This window comes from Macadamia integrifolia, unplaced genomic scaffold (assembly GCF_013358625.1).
Source record: "Macadamia integrifolia cultivar HAES 741 unplaced genomic scaffold, SCU_Mint_v3 scaffold1219, whole genome shotgun sequence".
NCBI lineage: Eukaryota > Viridiplantae > Streptophyta > Magnoliopsida > Proteales > Proteaceae > Macadamia > Macadamia integrifolia.
The window spans coordinates 145,955-164,784 of NW_024868122.1; the positions used below are offsets into that span (position 1 = coordinate 145,955).

The window sequence follows — 18,830 nt, forward strand, 5'->3', positions numbered from 1 at the left end:
ATTCAAGGTCTTCCTCGTTCTCTTTTTTCTCAATCAAGAGAACTAGAGATGCACAGACTACTAGAAGAGGAGCTGCATAAAGAAGAGAAGATGTGGAAGCAAAAATCAAGAATAGATTGGTTCCAACTTCCAAGGAGGGGATAAGATTACATATTTTTTCCATGTCTCTACTCTGAGGAGGCGGCACCATAATAGAATTTTAAAGTTGAAGTTTCATTCTGGACAATGGTCCTCCACAGAGGAACTGTAAGGATGTGAATTTGAAACCGAAACCGTTAATCGAAATCGAACCGAGCCATTTACATCGAAACTGTAAAACCGTTTAGTAAATGGTTCGGTTTTGGTTTCAAGTTTAAGACCGATTATTTAAATGGGTTGGGTCGGTTTTAACAGTTGAACCCGTTGGTTTCATACCGAATTGTCACCGTGAAAATTGAACAACTGTCAAAAACAATTCGATTAACCCATATAAAAATTAAATATTTGGTTGTTTTAACGAAATATAATGGTTTAATTTAGGAAAGAATTAAGGACCATTGATGTTGTCCAATAGTTTATTCAATAATTTACTCCTATTATGTAGTTATGTAGTTAATTCCTTACTTGTTCAATGACTCATTTAATTTGAGACAAGATTGAAGCGTTTATCAATGAAAGCAAATTATAATAAACATGCGAATAAACTAGCAAACCGATTACTAACCGTTTAGAAACCGTATGGAATAAACAACAATCAAAACCGATTAAAATCATGAAACTGACACCATTTAAAAACCGTGGAACCACAACTGTTTAAACGGTTGCGGTTTCAGAAAGTGCAATCATTTAGTAAATGGTACGGTTTCTTATGCATAGAAATATTTCTGTCCCTAGTTGTTGCCTATGTTAGAATTCCTTTGAAAGCCTTGAGCACTTGTTTTTTGATTGTCCTTTCTCTAGGTTGGTTTGGGGAAGCATTTTTAGCAAACTTTGGTTGAGGCCTAGAATTATTCTTCCATTTGAAAGAGAATGGAAATGGATTTTAAATGCTTTTAATGGTAAAACCCTTTCTGATCATCCTGGCAAGTTGGCATTTAGTGCAACATTATATCATATTTGGTAGGAAAGGAACAAAAGAAGATGGACTACCAATTCTCGTTCACTGGAGCAGATTAGGGATGCTATTACTTTTGATGTGAGGAATAAAATTCTTCATAATTTTGTTGTTTGCCTAGATACAAATAGAAATCGGTTCCTGGCTTCTTTGTGGGACCTTCCTCTCTTCTCTCCACCCCCTTAGAGTAGGCATATTCTTGGGACCTTCCTCTCTTCTATCCCCCTCCCCCATTTTCTTGTATCATTCTCCTTTTTATTGTTTCTCCCCCCCCCCTTTTTGTGTCCCTTCTTTGCTTGTTTTTTCCCTCCCCCCTTTTTTCATTGTATCCCTCCCTTCTTTGGCTTGTTTCTTCCCCCCGCCCCCCTCTTTTTGTGTTTGTCCCCTCTCGTAGGAGTTTGAGACCCATCTCTGCAGGGCTTGGTAGAGTTTTCACCCTGGTCTAGCTAATTTGGCTTTGTTGTTGTATTTGTTTTCTTTCCTACTTTAATATATTTTTCATTCACCAAAAAAAAAAATGGTGCGATTTTGGTTTCAACCAAATAAATGTGAACCGAATCAAAACCGAACCATATACACCGAAACTAAACCGATTAACACTCTTAGGATGAAGAAACAAATATTTTATGCACCCATTTTCAGGAGCTGTATTCTTCAGAGCCTATTGATAATGCCTCGTTAAATACCATACTGGAGTCGGTTCAACATGTGGTAATTGAGGAGCTTAACAATGTATTATGTAGAGAGCACCCACAATGGAGGAAGTATGATCAGCTCTATTTGCTATGGAACCGCCAAAGTCCCCAGGACCAGATGGTTTGCCTCCCATATTTTTCTAACAATATTGGGAGCTTGTGAAAGAAGATTTGTTCACTTCTGTAGCTGAATTCTTCACCTCGGGACATATTCTAGCTGAGCTGAATCGCACTTATATTTGTCTAATTCCCAAAGTGGGTTCTCTGAGACAACCGAATGGTTCAAATCAATCAGTTTATGCAATGTTTTGCTTCAAGATCATCACCAAATTAGTTATTGACCGATTGCATGGAGCCTTGGGCCGAATCATAGCGCCAACCCAATCAACCTTCACTCCCAACTAGTTCATATCAGATAATATTATAGTGGCGAATGAGATGTTTCATTATATTAAGAAGCACAAAAACGGTAGTATAAATTCATAGCCGTGAAGTTAGATATGCGGAAAGCATATGATAGGCTTGAATGGAATTTTATTGAAGGCATGTTATTAATATTAGGGTTTAGTCAACTTTGGGTTGATCATGCCATGACGTGTTGTAAGGGTAACCCAAGGTTCAGTCTTCTTTCAAGAACATCCGTGGGCCCCACGCCACCGCATCCCTACTTGGAGATACGTGGGGACCTATTTCGTAGGGATCCTTTTTTGGGCTTACTTCAATGTTGACTTATTATGGTGGAATGGCAAATTCGAGGATTGAGAATCATAAAAATTAGAGTAGCCCCCAAGGATTGAGGCCTAGGACCTGAGCTGTGGGCCTGATCCATTTGAACGGGCCCAAAACAAAATTGATCTGGTCCAGAGGTGAGGGTAAGCGTCAGGTTATAAAGATAGGAAGGTGTTAGCCATCCACTTCACCCAGTCGAACCGGTCTTCTATTAGATGCTTAAATATGAATATTCCCCAATATATTTTATACCATATACATGACTAAATATTAGTATACAAGATTGTAAAAGTTCTTTATCAAATAAAGAATCTACATCATACCTACTCTGTTGAGAGATCATACTGATCTTGGCCCTTGTTTCGAGGCCAAGAGGGGTGGGCCCCTTTTAACGTGCATGTGATTTTTGGGCGAAGGCCCCCGACTCAGGTGGAAATGATCTTGATTGCTTGCTCTTCTTCTTTAGAGAATCTAGAACTTTAATGATTCCTCGAAACCTGACATACTTCTCGGGAATCTTTAAAAATTTTGGCAGAACATTGACATGTAAAATAAAAATCAGACCCTATTGGCTAGAGTTTCAGTCCTGGATCGAATGTTGGGCTTGAATTTTTCTACTAGAATTGGCCATGATTAGAGTAAAGAATGAGCTAGGGATAGAAAAAGGTAGGCTAACGATAAGGTAAATGAATGTACCAAAGATGGAAAGGGTAGTCTAATGATTGGGGAATGAATGTTCTCTCCACACTTTTAGCTCTTTCATCATGGAAGTAGATGGGCAATGATGGGGGTAGGTAGGGGTCACTCTCAGATTCCTTTCACACATCTAGAATGGGAAAAAATAGGAGAATTTATAGATTTTTGGACCTAACACTTGAGATTTTGATAGACCTGCCAAAAAAAGGCATATTTTCTACCTGGTCTGCCATCCCAAAAAGGCCTCAATTCGCGGATCCGTGGCTAAAACACGCAAAGAATCTCGCGAGCCCGTGAGATTTCTAACGGGGCCATGAAAATGTGAGTAAAAACTGGCGGGTCTGATTTTTAGAGATCGGGTGGTCTGATTTTCGTGTGTAATATATCGTTGAAATCCTCTCTCCGAATACTACCCATTGGTATAGGGTTTGAGACCATAGTTGGCTAAAAAAAAAAAATTGGGATTCACAAAGAAAGACTTTTATCAAATTGCACCCCTGGGATCCCTGACAACCCTTATTCGTGCTGTTCCAATGTCTTTTGGGAGAGTATTCAAGTTTGATTCATCAATATAAAGCATACTAGTATCGAGTACCATGAGGTTGGGCTGGTGAGGATTCTAAGCTGGATTAGGGTTTCGCATTACTGCTGGGTTTGAGTCATCATGAAAGGCCTAGATTCTCTTCTGATATAGAGCACGAACCTTCACCATATCATGTTTGTCATCATTGCTGGGGCAAGTGACAAAATCGGTTGTCTAGACATGTATTAAAATTGTGTCGTATAATCTTTTTATTAATGGATGTATTAAAGGAGCTATCACCCCTACCCGAGGCATTCTCCAAGGGGACCCTATTTCTCGTGCTATTTTATATTATGCTCTTAGGCACTTACTGCTATTATTAAAAAAGGCTGATCTAGTTGGTGACTTGTATTGAATCAAAGTACGGCATAGGGGAGTAGCTATTACCCATCACCTCTTTGCCAACGACTGTCTTTTATTTTCTCAAGTCAAGCTGCAGGAAATTACTTCTCTCAAATGGTGCCTTTATCTTCACTGTAAGGCGACCGATCATGCTATCAATCCACAGAATTCGAGCCTTACATTCAACCCAAATACTCATGTGAAGTTCAAAAGATGGTTTTCAAGAGTACTTCAGGTTTCATATAGTGATGGCTCTTCGAAGTACTTGGGACTGCCAAGTGATTTTTGCATCTCTAAGAAGACCTTGTTCCGAGACAATAAGGAGAAAACATTGTCTAAATTGTGAGGATGGAAGGAGAAGTTTGTTGACTTATGCAGGGTAGGAAGTCCTCTTAAAGGTGGCTATTGCACCAATGGCAAATTATGTAGGATCGCACTTCAAACTACCTACCTCTTTCCATGACTCTTATTAAGAAAGCTTCTTCTATTTTTTATTGGGGGGAAAAGGATGGGGCACGTAAGATCCATTGGATCTCATGGCCAAGGTTGTGCCACTTAAAAACCGAAGGAGGGTTGGGATTCAAAACCGAGTAGCGTGGCGGCTTGCTCTTCACCATAGTCTCATTGGGCACAGTTTATTAAATTAATTTATCTTCCAACACTGATATCCTCAGTGGTAGATTAGGGAATCATCCCTCTTGGGGTTGGAAGAGTCTCTTAGAAGGGCGTGGTGTTCTGATGGATGGGTTGATTTGGCAGATTGGTGATGGTGCAAATGTTGACATCTAGGCAGCTAGTTGGGTTCCCTATTTGTCCAATTTTAAGCTTCAACATCCTAGGATGAGTGGGTGTAACCTTTAAACAACTTCAGAAATTATTGATCCAATAAGTCATTCTTGGAGACGGGATTTGTTACAAAATTACTTTCAGCTAGCAGATATGTAGGCTATTCTACAGATTCCACTAAGTCTCTTTGGGCGTGAAGATAAAAAAAATTGGGGATCTTCAAAAAATGGAATTTTTCCTGTAAAAATTAGCTTATTGTATGCTAACATAGATGGAAAAACGGAGAGTCGCCTCAACAACTTCCTCTTCAAGATTTCATCGATGAGAGCAGATACCTACTATGGTCTATAAGTGTATATGGGCTATTCATAAATTACCAAAGATCAAGGCTTTTATTTGGAGGACATGTAATAAAGGCATTGCTACAGGAGAAGTGTTACACTCACACCAGATGCACATTGCATCATATTTGTCTTAGGTGTGGAGTGGAAAAGAAACATGAGATCATATTTTGGTCGATTGCCCTTTTGCATGGGCCTTATGGTTTGGAAGCACTCTCAATTACTCCCCCGCTACTAATCATATTCCCCAAATTACGGAATGGTTAAGTAGTTGGGATGGTCTCTTTCAACAAAACAAAAAACTAGCCCAATCGAGAATCCATTTCCAAGGTTGCTTTCCTATATTAGTATCTCTGGAGATCTAGAAATGATAGTGTTTTCAATATTCAGCAATAGACATCACAAGAAGTCATATCCTGTTGGTGTACGATGTCTTGTATTCCGTCACAGTTTAATCCAGGGAGTACTGGTGCAGGCGCCTCGACAGGCAGGGTGGCAGTTTTTCGCTCTATATTTGTAACGGGAGTTTCTTTCTCTGTAATGTAAGAAATATTGAGAGGTGTGAGGATGAGTGTTGTAACCCTATTCTCCATTGATAGTGAAGCAGGATCTCATCTCACAAAAAACATAGGCAATCTTGATGAACCTCGTAAACATGTATTGTTTGTTCTTGTTTTTACATTGTAATCTGCATTGTTTTAGGGTTGTGTTTCTACAATATCCACGGCTGAAAAGGCATACTTGGAGTACTACTCAGCTACTGTTGTCCCCACATAGTCTGGATCATCCACTACACCAAGCATAAATGGATTAAATCAGCATTGGAGCACCCTATCTTCTGGTTTTGTAAAAATTAATTGTGATGCTATTCTAGTTCAAGGTAATTCTGAAGGAGGTCAGAGACCATATAGGGTTGCAATAGAAGGCTACTTCCACCCCCATCGACTAAGATCAACATGTCAAGGTGAGGCTTTGGTGATTTGGTATGCATTAGCACAGGCTGTTGAGATTGGCTACTTAATGATGCAAATTGAAACTGATAGTAAGGAGACTGTAAACTATATTATTGATCCAAACCGGATTCCACCAACTAAAGTAGCACCTATTATCTCAGATGTTAGAAGACTATCATCCTTTTTCAAATCAATTTCTTTTTCATGTATTCCAAGGGCAATGAAGAGCATTGCTGATGCGCCGGCAAGGAAGGCTTTCTCTTATGTGTGTGTTAGATTGGACATGTTCCATTTCGTGGCTTCACGAACTCTGTGTGGAGGAAGCCATTAGTTGTACACATGTTTCTATTCAGTAAATCAAAGTATGGAATCCGGTTTGTAATTTTAGTGAATCCCTAGATAAGGCTTTAAACCATCCTAGTATGGGGTACCAAGGACTTTTTTTTTTTTTTTGGTTTCTTTTATGGGCTACCAAATTTTTATCCGACTGGAATTAATGTAATGAATGACGGAATGGTTAGGATTAGAAATTTCTTCCTTATGGAATGTATGAGATGTCATTGTTGATTCCTGGTTCAGACCAATCTTTGGATTGCACCAATAGCTATAAATTAGAAAATAATGGTTTAGGTTCCCAAAACAAATAGTGGCCCTGTAGAAATCATCATGCGTTATGGACATCTGAAAAAAGTTGTTGCAATCGCCTATATGAAGCCTATAGTAGACATCTCCCACATAGTTTAAAATGTAGATTGGGTAACTAACAGAAACATGAGAATCAAACAGTTTTTTGGGCAGATTCAAGACGAATCCAACTAACAGACTCAAGGTTATCAAACAATTTTTCAAGAAGAATGAAGTCACATAATCAAGGTAACCAAACAATTATTCTGTCATGATAATTGCTTCACAAAAAATCTCTCAATAGAGTTATGTCCATAATCAATACATGCACCTATAGAATTAGCGAAACAAACATCCCTTCAAGGTATCAAGGGAGAAGAAAACTCTTTTATACCATTTTCTCAAAGAATATTTTGGAATAAGATATTGGGAAATTAAAAGAAGATGTCTTTTTATACACCATAGAGGTGTTGGACCTTAGCTAATAAACCAACCTATACTTTGCACAATGAGTTTCACCAACACGTTGTAACACCAAAAATATGTTCTTGTGTTCTTAGCCTTTCTCCTCCGCCCACACCTTAGAAGCTCTTGATGTTGGCCCATCAAAGCCTTAGGCATTTGGATCCTGATGTTGGCCCTCACCAACCCTTCAACCCCTCTAGCATGCATTTAATGGTTGGGAAGACCTTGGGGTGCTTGCAAGTCCCCCCAATTGTCGGATGCACACTAGAGGGGGTGGAGAGGATATGGATCAGAGAGAGAGAGAGAGAGACCTAGATCCTCTCAAGTGCGTCAGCCCCTCCAACGAGCATCGATGTTTGGCAGCATCGGGGCACATACTTCAAGTGCCTCCCAGTTGTCCAATGTCCGCTAAGGTGTTGGCACACTTGAGAGAATCTCGTTCTAAGGGTTGTTGCCAATTTTGACATTTTTTTTTTTCCTTTTTCTTGAAAGTTGCCATTGCCAATTTTGATCAGTAAACACCACATGTGAGGATGGAAGATGTGCCTTCTTTTTTTTTTTCATATATACCCCTCTTCACCCTTGTACTGATAGGAAATGTGACTGCTTCCATGTATACCCTTCTTCACTCTTGTAATAATTGGAAGTGAGGACAAGTGTTGGTCCTCGCATGTGCCTGGAACGTACGTGTAGCGGATCCCACAACGTTTAAAAGGAAACCACCAAAATCGCAGTTTTTAAGAGAGAGAGGTGGAGGGAGAGAGCGAGAAGAACTAACCGTTTCTAGTTTTGGGTGACGACAGTTACACCTTCAACCAATCATTCTTTGGCGGGGAAGGAGCCAAGGAATAAATTAAAGGGCCAAGAATGCAGGAATCTTCGACGGATATCACTGAGGTCGCTCCGTTTTGTTTGAAGGAAGGAGAGAGACCTTTTGCCAATGCCCTTTGAAACTCCCGTCCACTTCTCATTTTGGAAACCATAGGAAATCCCTGCAACAATCGTACCGAGGATCAGAAACTCCATTCGAACAATGCGGATACACCATACTCTTGATTTTTCTTCTGTATATTCTTCTGAAATTTTCTTTTAATTTTTTTTTCCTTTTCTTAATCCACTCAGACCTGGATTGGCACCTCTTTTTAACCAATCCAGGCCTGAAAATTTGCTAATGTGTGGGTCTCAGGCTTAAATTAACTTCTGTAATGGCATCGTCTGTTCCGGCGGAGCTGTCGAGAAACATATCATGGTCCCTCTCGAAATCAAGAGCCCAGCGTTACGTATGCTTGATCTTCACACTTGCTCTTTTCCTCCTCTTGGCAACAGCCATCATCACCAAAACCTCTCCCGCCGCCGCTGCTTCAACTCTTGCTTCTCGGGTTTTTTCCAGATCTGGTTCCTCCTTCTATTTTTATCCCACCGCTTCCTCCTTCGAGACCCATATTCAATCCCCCCCTAATCCTAACCCTAGCCCTAATCCACAAAGGAACCATGGCCATGGCGATGGTAATACATCCTCTGTTGTCGTTGACAACAACCCAAATAGCAGTAGCGATGGTAATGCATCCTCTGCCGTGAAACAGAATGTCGCCCAAGTTGAAAAACCCAACCTCCGCTCAAGAAAGACGAAGACCCATCACAAGAAACCTTCGAAACGACCAAAGAAGAAAAATAAGAAGCACAGCAATGCCAATGCGTCTTCTGCTACCACCGCCATAGACCCATCAAAAGCAAAAACCCGTACGGGCAAAGACCTGAGATCATGTGATTTCTATGATGGTAGCTGGGTTGTCGACGATTCGCCTCCAGCCTACCTACCTGGATCATGTCCGTTCGTCGAAGAAGCCTTCAATTGCTTTGAAAATGGACGAGTAGATGATGATTTCCTCAGATATCGGTGGCAACCAGGTCATTGTGATATTCCAAGGTCCATATTTCCTTTTGTTCTTATTTTTTTCTGTTGAAAGGTAGGGGCGTTTCTTTAAATTTTGTTGATTGGTTTTATGAGTTGCATTGCAGGTTGGATGGGAAAGAGATGTTGGATATGTTGAGAGGGAAGAGACTAGCTTTCGTTGGTGATTCTTTGAATCGAAACATGTGGGAATCTCTTGTCTGTGTTCTGAGGGAGTCGGTGACTGATAAAAACCAAGTCTTTGAAATTTCAGGGCGGGTTGAATTGAAGACAGAAGGGTTCTATTCATTCAGATTCGAAGTATGAGTTTATTTTATTTTCTATTCATCTGGAACTGGAAGAGCTTCAATCAGGTCTGTCTTGAATAGTTGAATAAATAAATTCTTCTTCTTTATAGGAATATAATTGCTCAATCGAGTTTATCCGATCACCATTCTTAGTAGAAGAATGGGAATTCACCGATAAAAGAACTGGAGCTCGGAAGGAGACGCTTAGGCTCGACGTAATTGAAGAATCGGCCTTCAAGTACCAACATGCCGATGTGCTAATCTTCAACACAGCCCACTGGTGGACTCATCCAAAAACTTCTGAGGGGTAATAATTTCTCTCCTTTGTGTGCTGAGTAGTCTAATTAATATGCATCAACAATCTTTCTTTCTCTTCTTGCCAAAATCAGCAAAGATTACTACCAGGAAGGCAATCGAGTATACAGCAAGCTTGAAATGACAGAAGCATATACAAAGGCCCTGCACACTTGGTCTAAATGGATCGATGATAATGTAAATGCTAACAAGACCACAATCTTCTTCCGAGGTTACTCATCTTCTCATTTTCAGTAAGCCCTCAACTCAATTCTTTTTTAGTATTGGAACTTTGAATAATAAGGGTCCGTTAAAATTTGAAACTTGTGTTGTTGGCAATTGCAGAGGAGGTCAATGGAACACTGGAGGGGGTTGTGACGGAGAGAGGATGCCGATAACAGATGAATCTTACCTTACACCACACCCTGTGATGATGAATGTGGTGGAGTCTGTGCTTAGGGAGATGAAAACACCAGTGTATTACCTGAATATAACAAAAATGACAACCTACAGGAAAGATGCCCATCCATCAATTTTCAGGGAGGCCAATACTCAGAGAAAACCAGGAATGATACAAGACTGCAGCCATTGGTGCCTTCCTGGACTCCCAGATGTCTGGAACCAGATCGTTTATGCCCTTCTTCTCACAACCCATCATAATCCCCAATACAATTCTTCTTGAAGTTTTGCTTTTGTAAGTGATTCTTTTTGTAGTTTTTTGTGTATACCTCATGAATTTGACCCTGATTTTAAATCAATCCTTTGACTTTCCTGTAATACAACATTGTAAGGCTTACAGACTCAAATCTGCAGATTTCCGGTGCTCTTGCGGAAATCCCAATGAAATTCCGAATCTCAAGGGTATTTCGGGGATTTCTAGGTTTTTTGAGTTTTTGAGTTTTCTGGGGTTTATCCCGCTCTTACAACTATTTTCTGGGATTCTCTTGGATTTCAGACTTTCTCCAGGGTTTCAAAGGACTTCCAGGGTGTGAGAGAAGAGAATGGAGGGTGTTGTGTAGAGGCCTCCTTTTAATTAAATATGAATCCTTTGACATTCCTGTAATACTACACTGTAAGTTTTCCTGTAATACAACACCGTAAGTTGATTTTTTTTTTTTTTTTAAAGATGGATGTTGGAAGCGATTTTCCTATGACAGAATGATGCCTAATTAGAACCAACACATGTAAACGACAATTGCCTAGCACAGCTGGTGAAGCTCTATTGCGCTAAGCTCATGCGTTCCAACAGGTCTTGAGTTTAAGGCTCCTGCCTGTTATCCCCTGCCCCCATCTTTCTATAGATTAGCTGCCAAAAAAACCCAACGTCACCACCGCTTGAATTAGGTCAAGGAAAGGTTTGGACTGAACTAAGAAAAAAAAAAAAAAATGTAGGGATATGTCGTCGACCTCTTTCAAGCATAATGCTGAATTTGGTAGAGAGAGAGAGAGAGAGAGAGAGAGAGAGAGAGATTGAGATTAGGGTTCTATATATCTGTCCAAGGGAGTCACTATTTAAATAAGGGTCTAGGAAAAAAATCTGAGCATTGCATGAACGGGGGACTAAAATATACCGAACTTGAACATAGTGTCTTTAAGCTACCTATGTAACCTTACAAGGGATCAATATGTAGTCGCCACTGTGAGAATTGGGACTTTTTGATGGGTCAGAAGAAAAACCCTTACCCCTATCCTCAGAAAATTTTGGGTCATTTTATAGAGCCACCACCTAAATTAGGGTGTAGGATCCTGTAGGTATATGCATGTTTGAAAATACCTTTGTCTTCTCTCTGGGGTCCTTCTGACGTCTTGCAAGAGTCTCAGGGGGAGAGAGGGATTAAGGTTCTCTTTATCTGCCTAAGGGGATCACCATCTAGATAAAAGGTCCAAGACTAATAAATGTCTGCCCTTTTGGAGAGTGATGATTGACTCGAAAGGATGAGGCAAAGGTCTATAATGATTTTTGGGTATGTCAAAGGTTACAGGTTGGGAAGGTGATAAGCACTTAGTCTACTCGGTCGTGGAGCTGGCCCTTTTCTCTTTAGGCCATTTCTAATCCTACTAATTGTTATAGGAAAAATATGTAACCGTCAGGCGCATGTTGAAACGGGACCGAGCGGGTAGTGGGCCCCAAAATGTGCAAGTCTTGTTGAGCGTTGTGGGCCCAACAAGGTTGTCTACCCAGTTTGAAGCAGGCATCTGGACCAGAAGTAGACCAATCAACCAACTCTACCAAAGGGACTTTGACAGCAAAAGGGCTAAGCAAGCACCAGCTTAGGGAGGGCATTGCATGAGTGCACTACTGATAGGCTATCCAAACTGCGGAAGCGTGATTGCATTAGTTCCTTGACTGAATGGTAGGTTTTGAGTATTCACCAGCTGGACAATGGGTGCATAACCCTTCGCTCGAGATAATCAAGCCACTTGACTCAGGTCGCTTGGACTAAGATTCCAATAGGTCACTTTCACCAAGATATGCCCAAAAGGGCTTATCAGGCCCAACATGTGGGTCACAAGATACAAATTAATCCTAGTCTGCAAAGGACTCTCGAAGGAACATCGAATCTTCCCTTAAAGGAAGGATATTTCACTGTATCCCTCAAGATATGGCCAATACAAAGAATTCCATAACTGGGACACCCTCCATATTCACTTCCCTATTACAACTCTTGCTATATTCAGACTCCTACCAACAACAAGAAGCTACCAAAGCAAGACTCTCACTCAATGACACCACCCTCAGCTATAACTACCCAGGTAAACCTCTTTCCAGAGGATTTATCTTTTTCCATTAATACTGGAATTATCTGTTTGCTAGGCGGTTTGACTTAAGCATAGGCAAGTCCCCCTCCAGATTAGCCCGACGCTCACTCTTTTGTGTTTGTTCCTCTGTGCAGGATGCAAAAGTAACCTAGGACGATTTCTTACCACAACAGATTGGCGTCGCCCATGAGAAATGCTATTATCCAAGCCATCTTCTTAAAACTATGAGTCTGCACTATAGGCATCCCACGTATCCCCTCCCCACCAAATGAGGAAAACCAGAAGACCAAGGGGGCTGCCAATAGGCCAACATCGAGATTCTATGGGCAAGGGTCTACCCTTGCCTCCTCTGAACGACACACTAGTGCAACCTTTGGGTGTCGTTTCACCCCCAGTGTGAGAGATTGAGGTTGGGGATGTCCGAGATGAATCCCTCCTGCAAAGAGGAGCTGGTACAAGTACCAATGTTCAATGAAGAACTAGACCGAACGGTGTAGCTAGGGGCTCGACTGAACCAAGGACAAGTCTAGGAAATACTTCACTTCCTCAAAAAGAAAGCGCATGTCTTCGCCCGGTTGACCCAAGATATGCCCGATATCCCCAGAGCCATCTAAGCAGGCTCTCAATGCCGAATAATGGGGAAAGTTGGTCAAGCAGAAGAAAAGGTAAACAAAGCCTGCCGAAAAGACTGGTACCCTCTCTTGAGGATCGACCAATCTATTGATGCGATGGCAGGCCATGAGATGGTGACCTTCATGGATGAAGGAAGAAGATGAAGAGAAGATGGCATTCCTCATCGAACGAGGCAACTACTATTACAAGGCAATGCTGTTCAGCTTGAAGAATGCCAGGGCTACCTATCAGAGAATGGTGAAAGCCATGTTTGCAAAGAAAATTGGGAGGAATATGGAAGTATATAGATGATATGCTTTTCAAAAGCACAAAAGTCAGTTATCATGTGATCGATCTAAAGGAGGCATTCGAAATATTACGGAAGAAGCAGATGAAACTAAACCCCAAGAAGTGTGCGTTCAAGGTTACTTTAGGAAAATTCTTTGGGTTCATGGTTTTGTAGAGGGGGACAGAAGCAAACCCAAGCAAGATTTGGGAGATACAAGACATGGCCCCACCAAGAAACATTTGGAAAGTTCAACGTCTAGCCAGTCGGGTCGGCCCTCAATCGATTCATCTCTTGGGTTGGAGACAAGTTCCTACCTTTCTTTAAGTTGCTAAAGGGCTTACATTCGCCGAAGGATTTTCTTTGGACATCTGAGTGCCAGGATGCATTCGAGCCTTAAGGCCTACCTACATTGTCACCACTCCTCATCTGACCAAAGCCAGGCAACGAGTTGCATCTTCACCTGGCAGTTTCACTCGTCATTGTTAGCACGACCTTGGTGAAACAACAGGAAAAATAATAACGACCCATCTACTACATGAGCCATATACTCATAGATGTCGAAACAAGATACCCTGGAGCAGAAAAGATGACTTTCGTCCTAGTCATTATTGCTCATAAACTGAGGTCGTATTTCAAAGCACACTAAGTTTTTGTACTCACTGACCAAACTCTTAAGAAAATACTACATAAACCAAGCGTGTCAGGGCGAGTCATTAGTTGGTTGGTTGAACTGAGTGAGCTTGATATTGAATATTGCCCCCACGTGGCGATCAAAGGCTAGGCATTGGCAGACTTCATAGTGGAATGTTCCCTGATGGATGAGGAGGACACCAAAGATGCGCTTGTCATATGACTCTAAACTCTGTACATTGATAACTCAAGCGGCGAGACGGGAAGCAAAGCAGGTGTCATTCTAACCATTCCTTGAGGGTTCAAAATCCAATTTGCGCTGAGGTTCACCTTCACCACCGCTAACGATGAGGCAGAATATGAAGGATTAATAATCGAACTTAGAGTAGCTCGGGCAGTCCAGGCGGCCAACTCCTAATCCAAAATGATTCCTAGCTTGTTGTGAACCAGGTCAAGGGAGAGTACGAGGCAAAGGAAACAAGGATGGATAGCTATCTAAAAATGGTAAAAATATTGATTGTTTAATTAAAACAAATCAAAATCTGACAAGTTCCCAGAGTAGAGAATGCATCCGCAGATGCCATGTCTTGATTGGAAATGGTAGGTTATGAAAGCATAAGGCAAACGATATATGTTGAGGTACTAGAAAAGCCGACGTATGTGGCAAAAGAACTATGCTGTGCAGACCAAGAGCCAGGTTGGATGGATCCGATTGTAAGGTACTTGAGGGACGACTTCTTACCTAGATATTGTGTGGAAGCGTGAAAGATAAAAAACCAAGTGGCAAAGTACACCCTTGGAGAAGAAGGGGCGTTATACAGAAGAACAATTTTTGGCTTATTCCTCAAATGCCTCTGCCCGTCCAAAGCGGAATATTCATTAGCCGAGTTACATGAAGGGATTTGCGAAAACCACTTGAGAGGACAAGCCTTGGCCTATAAAATCTTCAGGCAGGGATTCTATTGGCCCCATGTACAAAAAGATGCGATGACATACGTTTAAAAGTGTTGGTCATGCCAGATACATGCCCTGGTGGCGTGCCGACCAGTCGTTGAGTCATCCTTCATCCTCAAGCCAATACCCTTTGCAATGTGGGGAATGGATATATTGAGTCTGTTTGTACTTGGACAAGATAAAGTGAAGTTTCTCATAATAGCAATCGACTACTTTACGAAGTGGATTAAAGCTCGTCCGCTTGGACAAATTACAAAAGAGAACATGGAAAAGTTTGTTCGAGATGATGTGATTTACAGGTTCGGCATACCGAAGATTCTCTGGACAGACAATGGAAGACAGCTTGACATCCCAACTTTTAGGGAATTATGCAAGGAATACCCCCAGGTCAAATGGCTAGGCTGATGTATCTAACCGCACCCTGCTAGACGGACTGAAGAAGAGGCTCGAGTTCGAACGAAAGAAGTGGGTAACCAAACTACTCAATGTGTTATCGAACAACAATTCAAACCCCAACGGGCAAAACACCGTTTAAATTGGCATACGACACAAAAGCTCTTGCCCTAGTCAAGGTCTTGGTGAGGTCTCATAGTTTCCTCAACTTTGATGAAGACAATAATGAGGAGGGGTTGCAGCCAACCTAAATTCTTAGATGAAGTTTGAGAAAGCAACCGCTATGAGAAATGAGGTGTACAAAAGGAGGACCGAACGAATTTACAACTCAAAGGTAAAAAAGAGAGTATTACAAGTCGGTGACTTAGTCCTCCACAAAGAAAGAAATTTTTTATCCACGCAATATGGAAAACTAAGCACTAACTGAGAGAAACCATATATAGTCTACAAAGTTGTACACCCATAGATGTACCACTTGAGACTCTGGAGGGTGAAGTTGTCCCAAGGGCCTAGAATTTGAAGAACCTCAGAAAATACTATCATTAAACCTGTTGTGGGCCAATCGAGAGGATCACTAAGTTACTGTAATTATTAGTTACAGTTTCTAGTTTCCTTTACTTTTTGAAATAAAGCCTAATCTGTGTTGTCTACTTTTTGCAAAGTTTAATTTCTACAAATCATTTCTTATGACCATCCTAAAGACCACCCCCAGTTGGAAACACAAATCCTGATCTATACCAATCAGAAACACTCAAAATTCCAATCCCCAGATTGGCAGATAAGCTCGATCTGTACTGATCGGCAAAAACATCAAAAAGCCAACTTTGAGTTGATATTCAAGCCCGAATTGTACTATTCAAAAAAATCATAAGTCCAACCCAGGCTGGCCACCCTTAGTTAGCAGTGCAAAGCCAGACCCCTATAGATCAGTATGCCAAGAAAACACAATGCAACACATAATCAAGAAATAAAGATTTTCATTCAGAAAGAGAAAGCCAAAAAGGCTACTTTACAAAGATCATTTCACACAAGACCACTCAATTCTAGCTTGACTCAAAATCATCGTTACCACTCAATAGCTTCACGGTCTGGTTGCTACTCCCTCGGCTCCTCATGGGCCACAGTCTGAGCTACCTCACACTCGGTTGCCTCTTGGGTCACTTTTCAAGCCGCTTCCTGCTCTTCAATCTTCTGCCTGGTCTGACAGTGTATAGGTGTTTGGCTCAAATGTAAGCCACATTAATTATATTAACCAGAAGCACACAATGTTAGTTGTGGCTATTGGTCATACTTAAGGAGACCGAGTGCTTAATTAACACACTTCCAAATTAGGCAGCGTAAATACCAAGAGAGTTGACTATACTAATTTAACTAAAAATAAAAGACATAGTAATGGAAATTAAATAAAAGAAATAAATAATTTTTCTGAATGGAGAAACGCAAAGGCTTGAAAGAAAAAAAAATCCAACTTGTAATCTTCAAATCTTCCTTGCTTCCAATAACTTGTATGGGGATTACAAAAAATGAAAATTGCTAAATCTTCCTATTAACTTAAAGTAAAATTACAACTTAAAAAAAATTACAACTTGTAAACATAAATTATTCAAAGCTAAACTAATGAGTGAAAGAAGAAAGAGAGGGGAGAGGGAGCTTGGTGTTCTCAGAGAGAGGAGAGCTCCTCTATTTATAGAGTTCATCTACCTAAAGAATGGGAAGTAAGAAACATAGAAAGCAAATAAAAATCAGAACCTATAGTAGAAGCTTCCCAAAATTGATAATCCAAATCCCTTTACAATATTTTCCTTAATCCCAAAATAGAAGATATAATATGATTCTTCTAGAATATTATCCAATATAGAAGATCATAAATACGAAACTACTAAAAATTCATCCCAACATGGGGTTAAAAACTGAAATAGAAGGTTGACTCAGCCTAAATCTTCCTTGTAGAAATCATCCACCTCATAGAAAATCCTAGGAATTTATTTTACAGATTTTGCTAAGAGAGAATCTTCTAGAATGGCTAGAGTTTGGTTCCTTGGGCCGAATTTGACACTTGTAATCCAATTGGTCCACTTTTGGCCTGAATTCTGAAAACAAGAGAAAATACCTAAAGTAGCTTTGTTCTGGGAATTAAATGATGTAATTAATTGGATTAATTTACATATAAAAAATTCTCAACAAATACCCCCATACTTGAACTTTGCTTATCCTCGAGCAAACAAAACAAAATAAAAAAGAATAAACTAAAGAAAATGAAAACTTAACTCACTTTCGTAGAAATCACGACTGCACTTAGCATGTGCAACAAGCCTTTAAACCCCTAGGTTACCCTAGTGGATGAGTTGTGTCTCGTGAGTATTTGCAGGGAATATACACACAAAATTCAAGTGTTAGTTGATCCTATCCTAAGCATAGGTAAAGAATACATCCATTCTAAAATTGACAATAAGCATGGTAACTAAGCTTTGAGATTGAGATTCTTATGGACCCCCATACTTTGAACTTTATTATTTCACTCCAAGTTGTGAAACTATCATACCTCCCAATTCAGGAGCTTCCTTATTGTGTTCACTCTATTTCTTACCAATACCATTCTATAGAGATTAGACCAAGAGCATCTTCTAGGTTACAAAAGATCTTAGCTTGGGTCAGACATAAACTTGGGTACTTTATATTGCCATTGCACATTCTTTTTATTAGTTAATGAACTCAATTGTTCCTCCACTGCATTGGCCTTAATGACATGCAGGGCTTGCACTAGAAACCCAAGTTACTAAGTAGCATTGGAAACCATTCTAGTTGTATATATTTGAATTCAGAAATTGATGTAGTATGAGTTCAAAACCCTTTTTTTTTAGACGACTTACTCAAATCTTGGGTGCAATGTCTTGACCTCTTAAGCTTTCTTATTGGCCCTTGTAACGAGCTTTAGGCCAATTACTCTCAAACCAGATGTCTTTAAGGATCTAGGTGGAAAACACCCCTTGGGCTTACTTACTCAAGCCAAAAAGGCTATAGACCAAAACCAGATCGAAAAGCAGAATGTAAATCATGAAAGATTACTCACTTCCAATCTTGACTCCCAACTAGGACTCATGTAACTAAGATTAAACACATGGTCAACTCTCTTTTGGAGATAATGCTTTTTTTTTTTTCCTTTTTTTTTTAGAAACTTACCTCGGGTAGTATTTAAATTCCCTTCCTCGTTCCAAGACTTTTATGACTTCAGAGCATAGGGTGCCAAAATCACCTCTTTCTCTTTCTTTTTACAATACGAATTTATCAAAAATTTCAAAATGGATGCAAACTTACACCTAAGCCTAAGTCAAGTCAACTTATGAACTATCCCCCGCCCCATACTTAAAGGATGCAATGTCCTCAATGAATGA

The 18,830-nt window shown here is 40.4% G+C and overlaps 1 protein-coding gene across 3 annotated transcripts; it reads left to right on the forward strand.

The window, feature by feature from the left end:
* The first annotated feature begins 8,044 nt into the window (after positions 1 to 8,044).
* On the forward strand, positions 8,045 to 10,918 carry LOC122063144 (protein trichome birefringence-like 4). 3 transcript variants are annotated; one of them, XM_042626828.1, is made up of 6 exons: positions 8,045 to 9,234; positions 9,327 to 9,519; positions 9,617 to 9,813; positions 9,896 to 10,054; positions 10,146 to 10,494; positions 10,614 to 10,918. In XM_042626828.1, exons 1-5 carry the CDS (start codon positions 8,513 to 8,515, stop codon positions 10,480 to 10,482), a joined length of 1,608 nt encoding a protein of 535 aa, XP_042482762.1. In that variant the 5' UTR covers positions 8,045 to 8,512; the 3' UTR covers positions 10,483 to 10,494; positions 10,614 to 10,918. The 3 variants fall into 3 exon arrangements, with proteins under 3 accessions (XP_042482762.1, XP_042482761.1, XP_042482760.1); XM_042626827.1 differs by having other exon boundaries at positions 10,756 to 10,918; XM_042626826.1 differs by having other exon boundaries at positions 10,146 to 10,918.
* The last annotated feature ends 7,912 nt before the right edge of the window (positions 10,919 to 18,830 follow it).

Excerpts from the sequence above, each read along its gene's own strand:
- LOC122063144 (XM_042626826.1), top strand. The coding sequence starts at position 8,513 with ATGGCATCGTCTGTTCCGGCGGAGCTGTCGAGAAACATATCATGGTCC. Across the intron at positions 9,235-9,326 it reads GGTCATTGTGATATTCCAAG|GTTGGATGGGAAAGAGATGT; the intron begins GTCCATATTTCC and ends GTTGCATTGCAG. Across the intron at positions 9,814-9,895 it reads CATCCAAAAACTTCTGAGGG|CAAAGATTACTACCAGGAAG; the intron begins GTAATAATTTCT and ends TGCCAAAATCAG.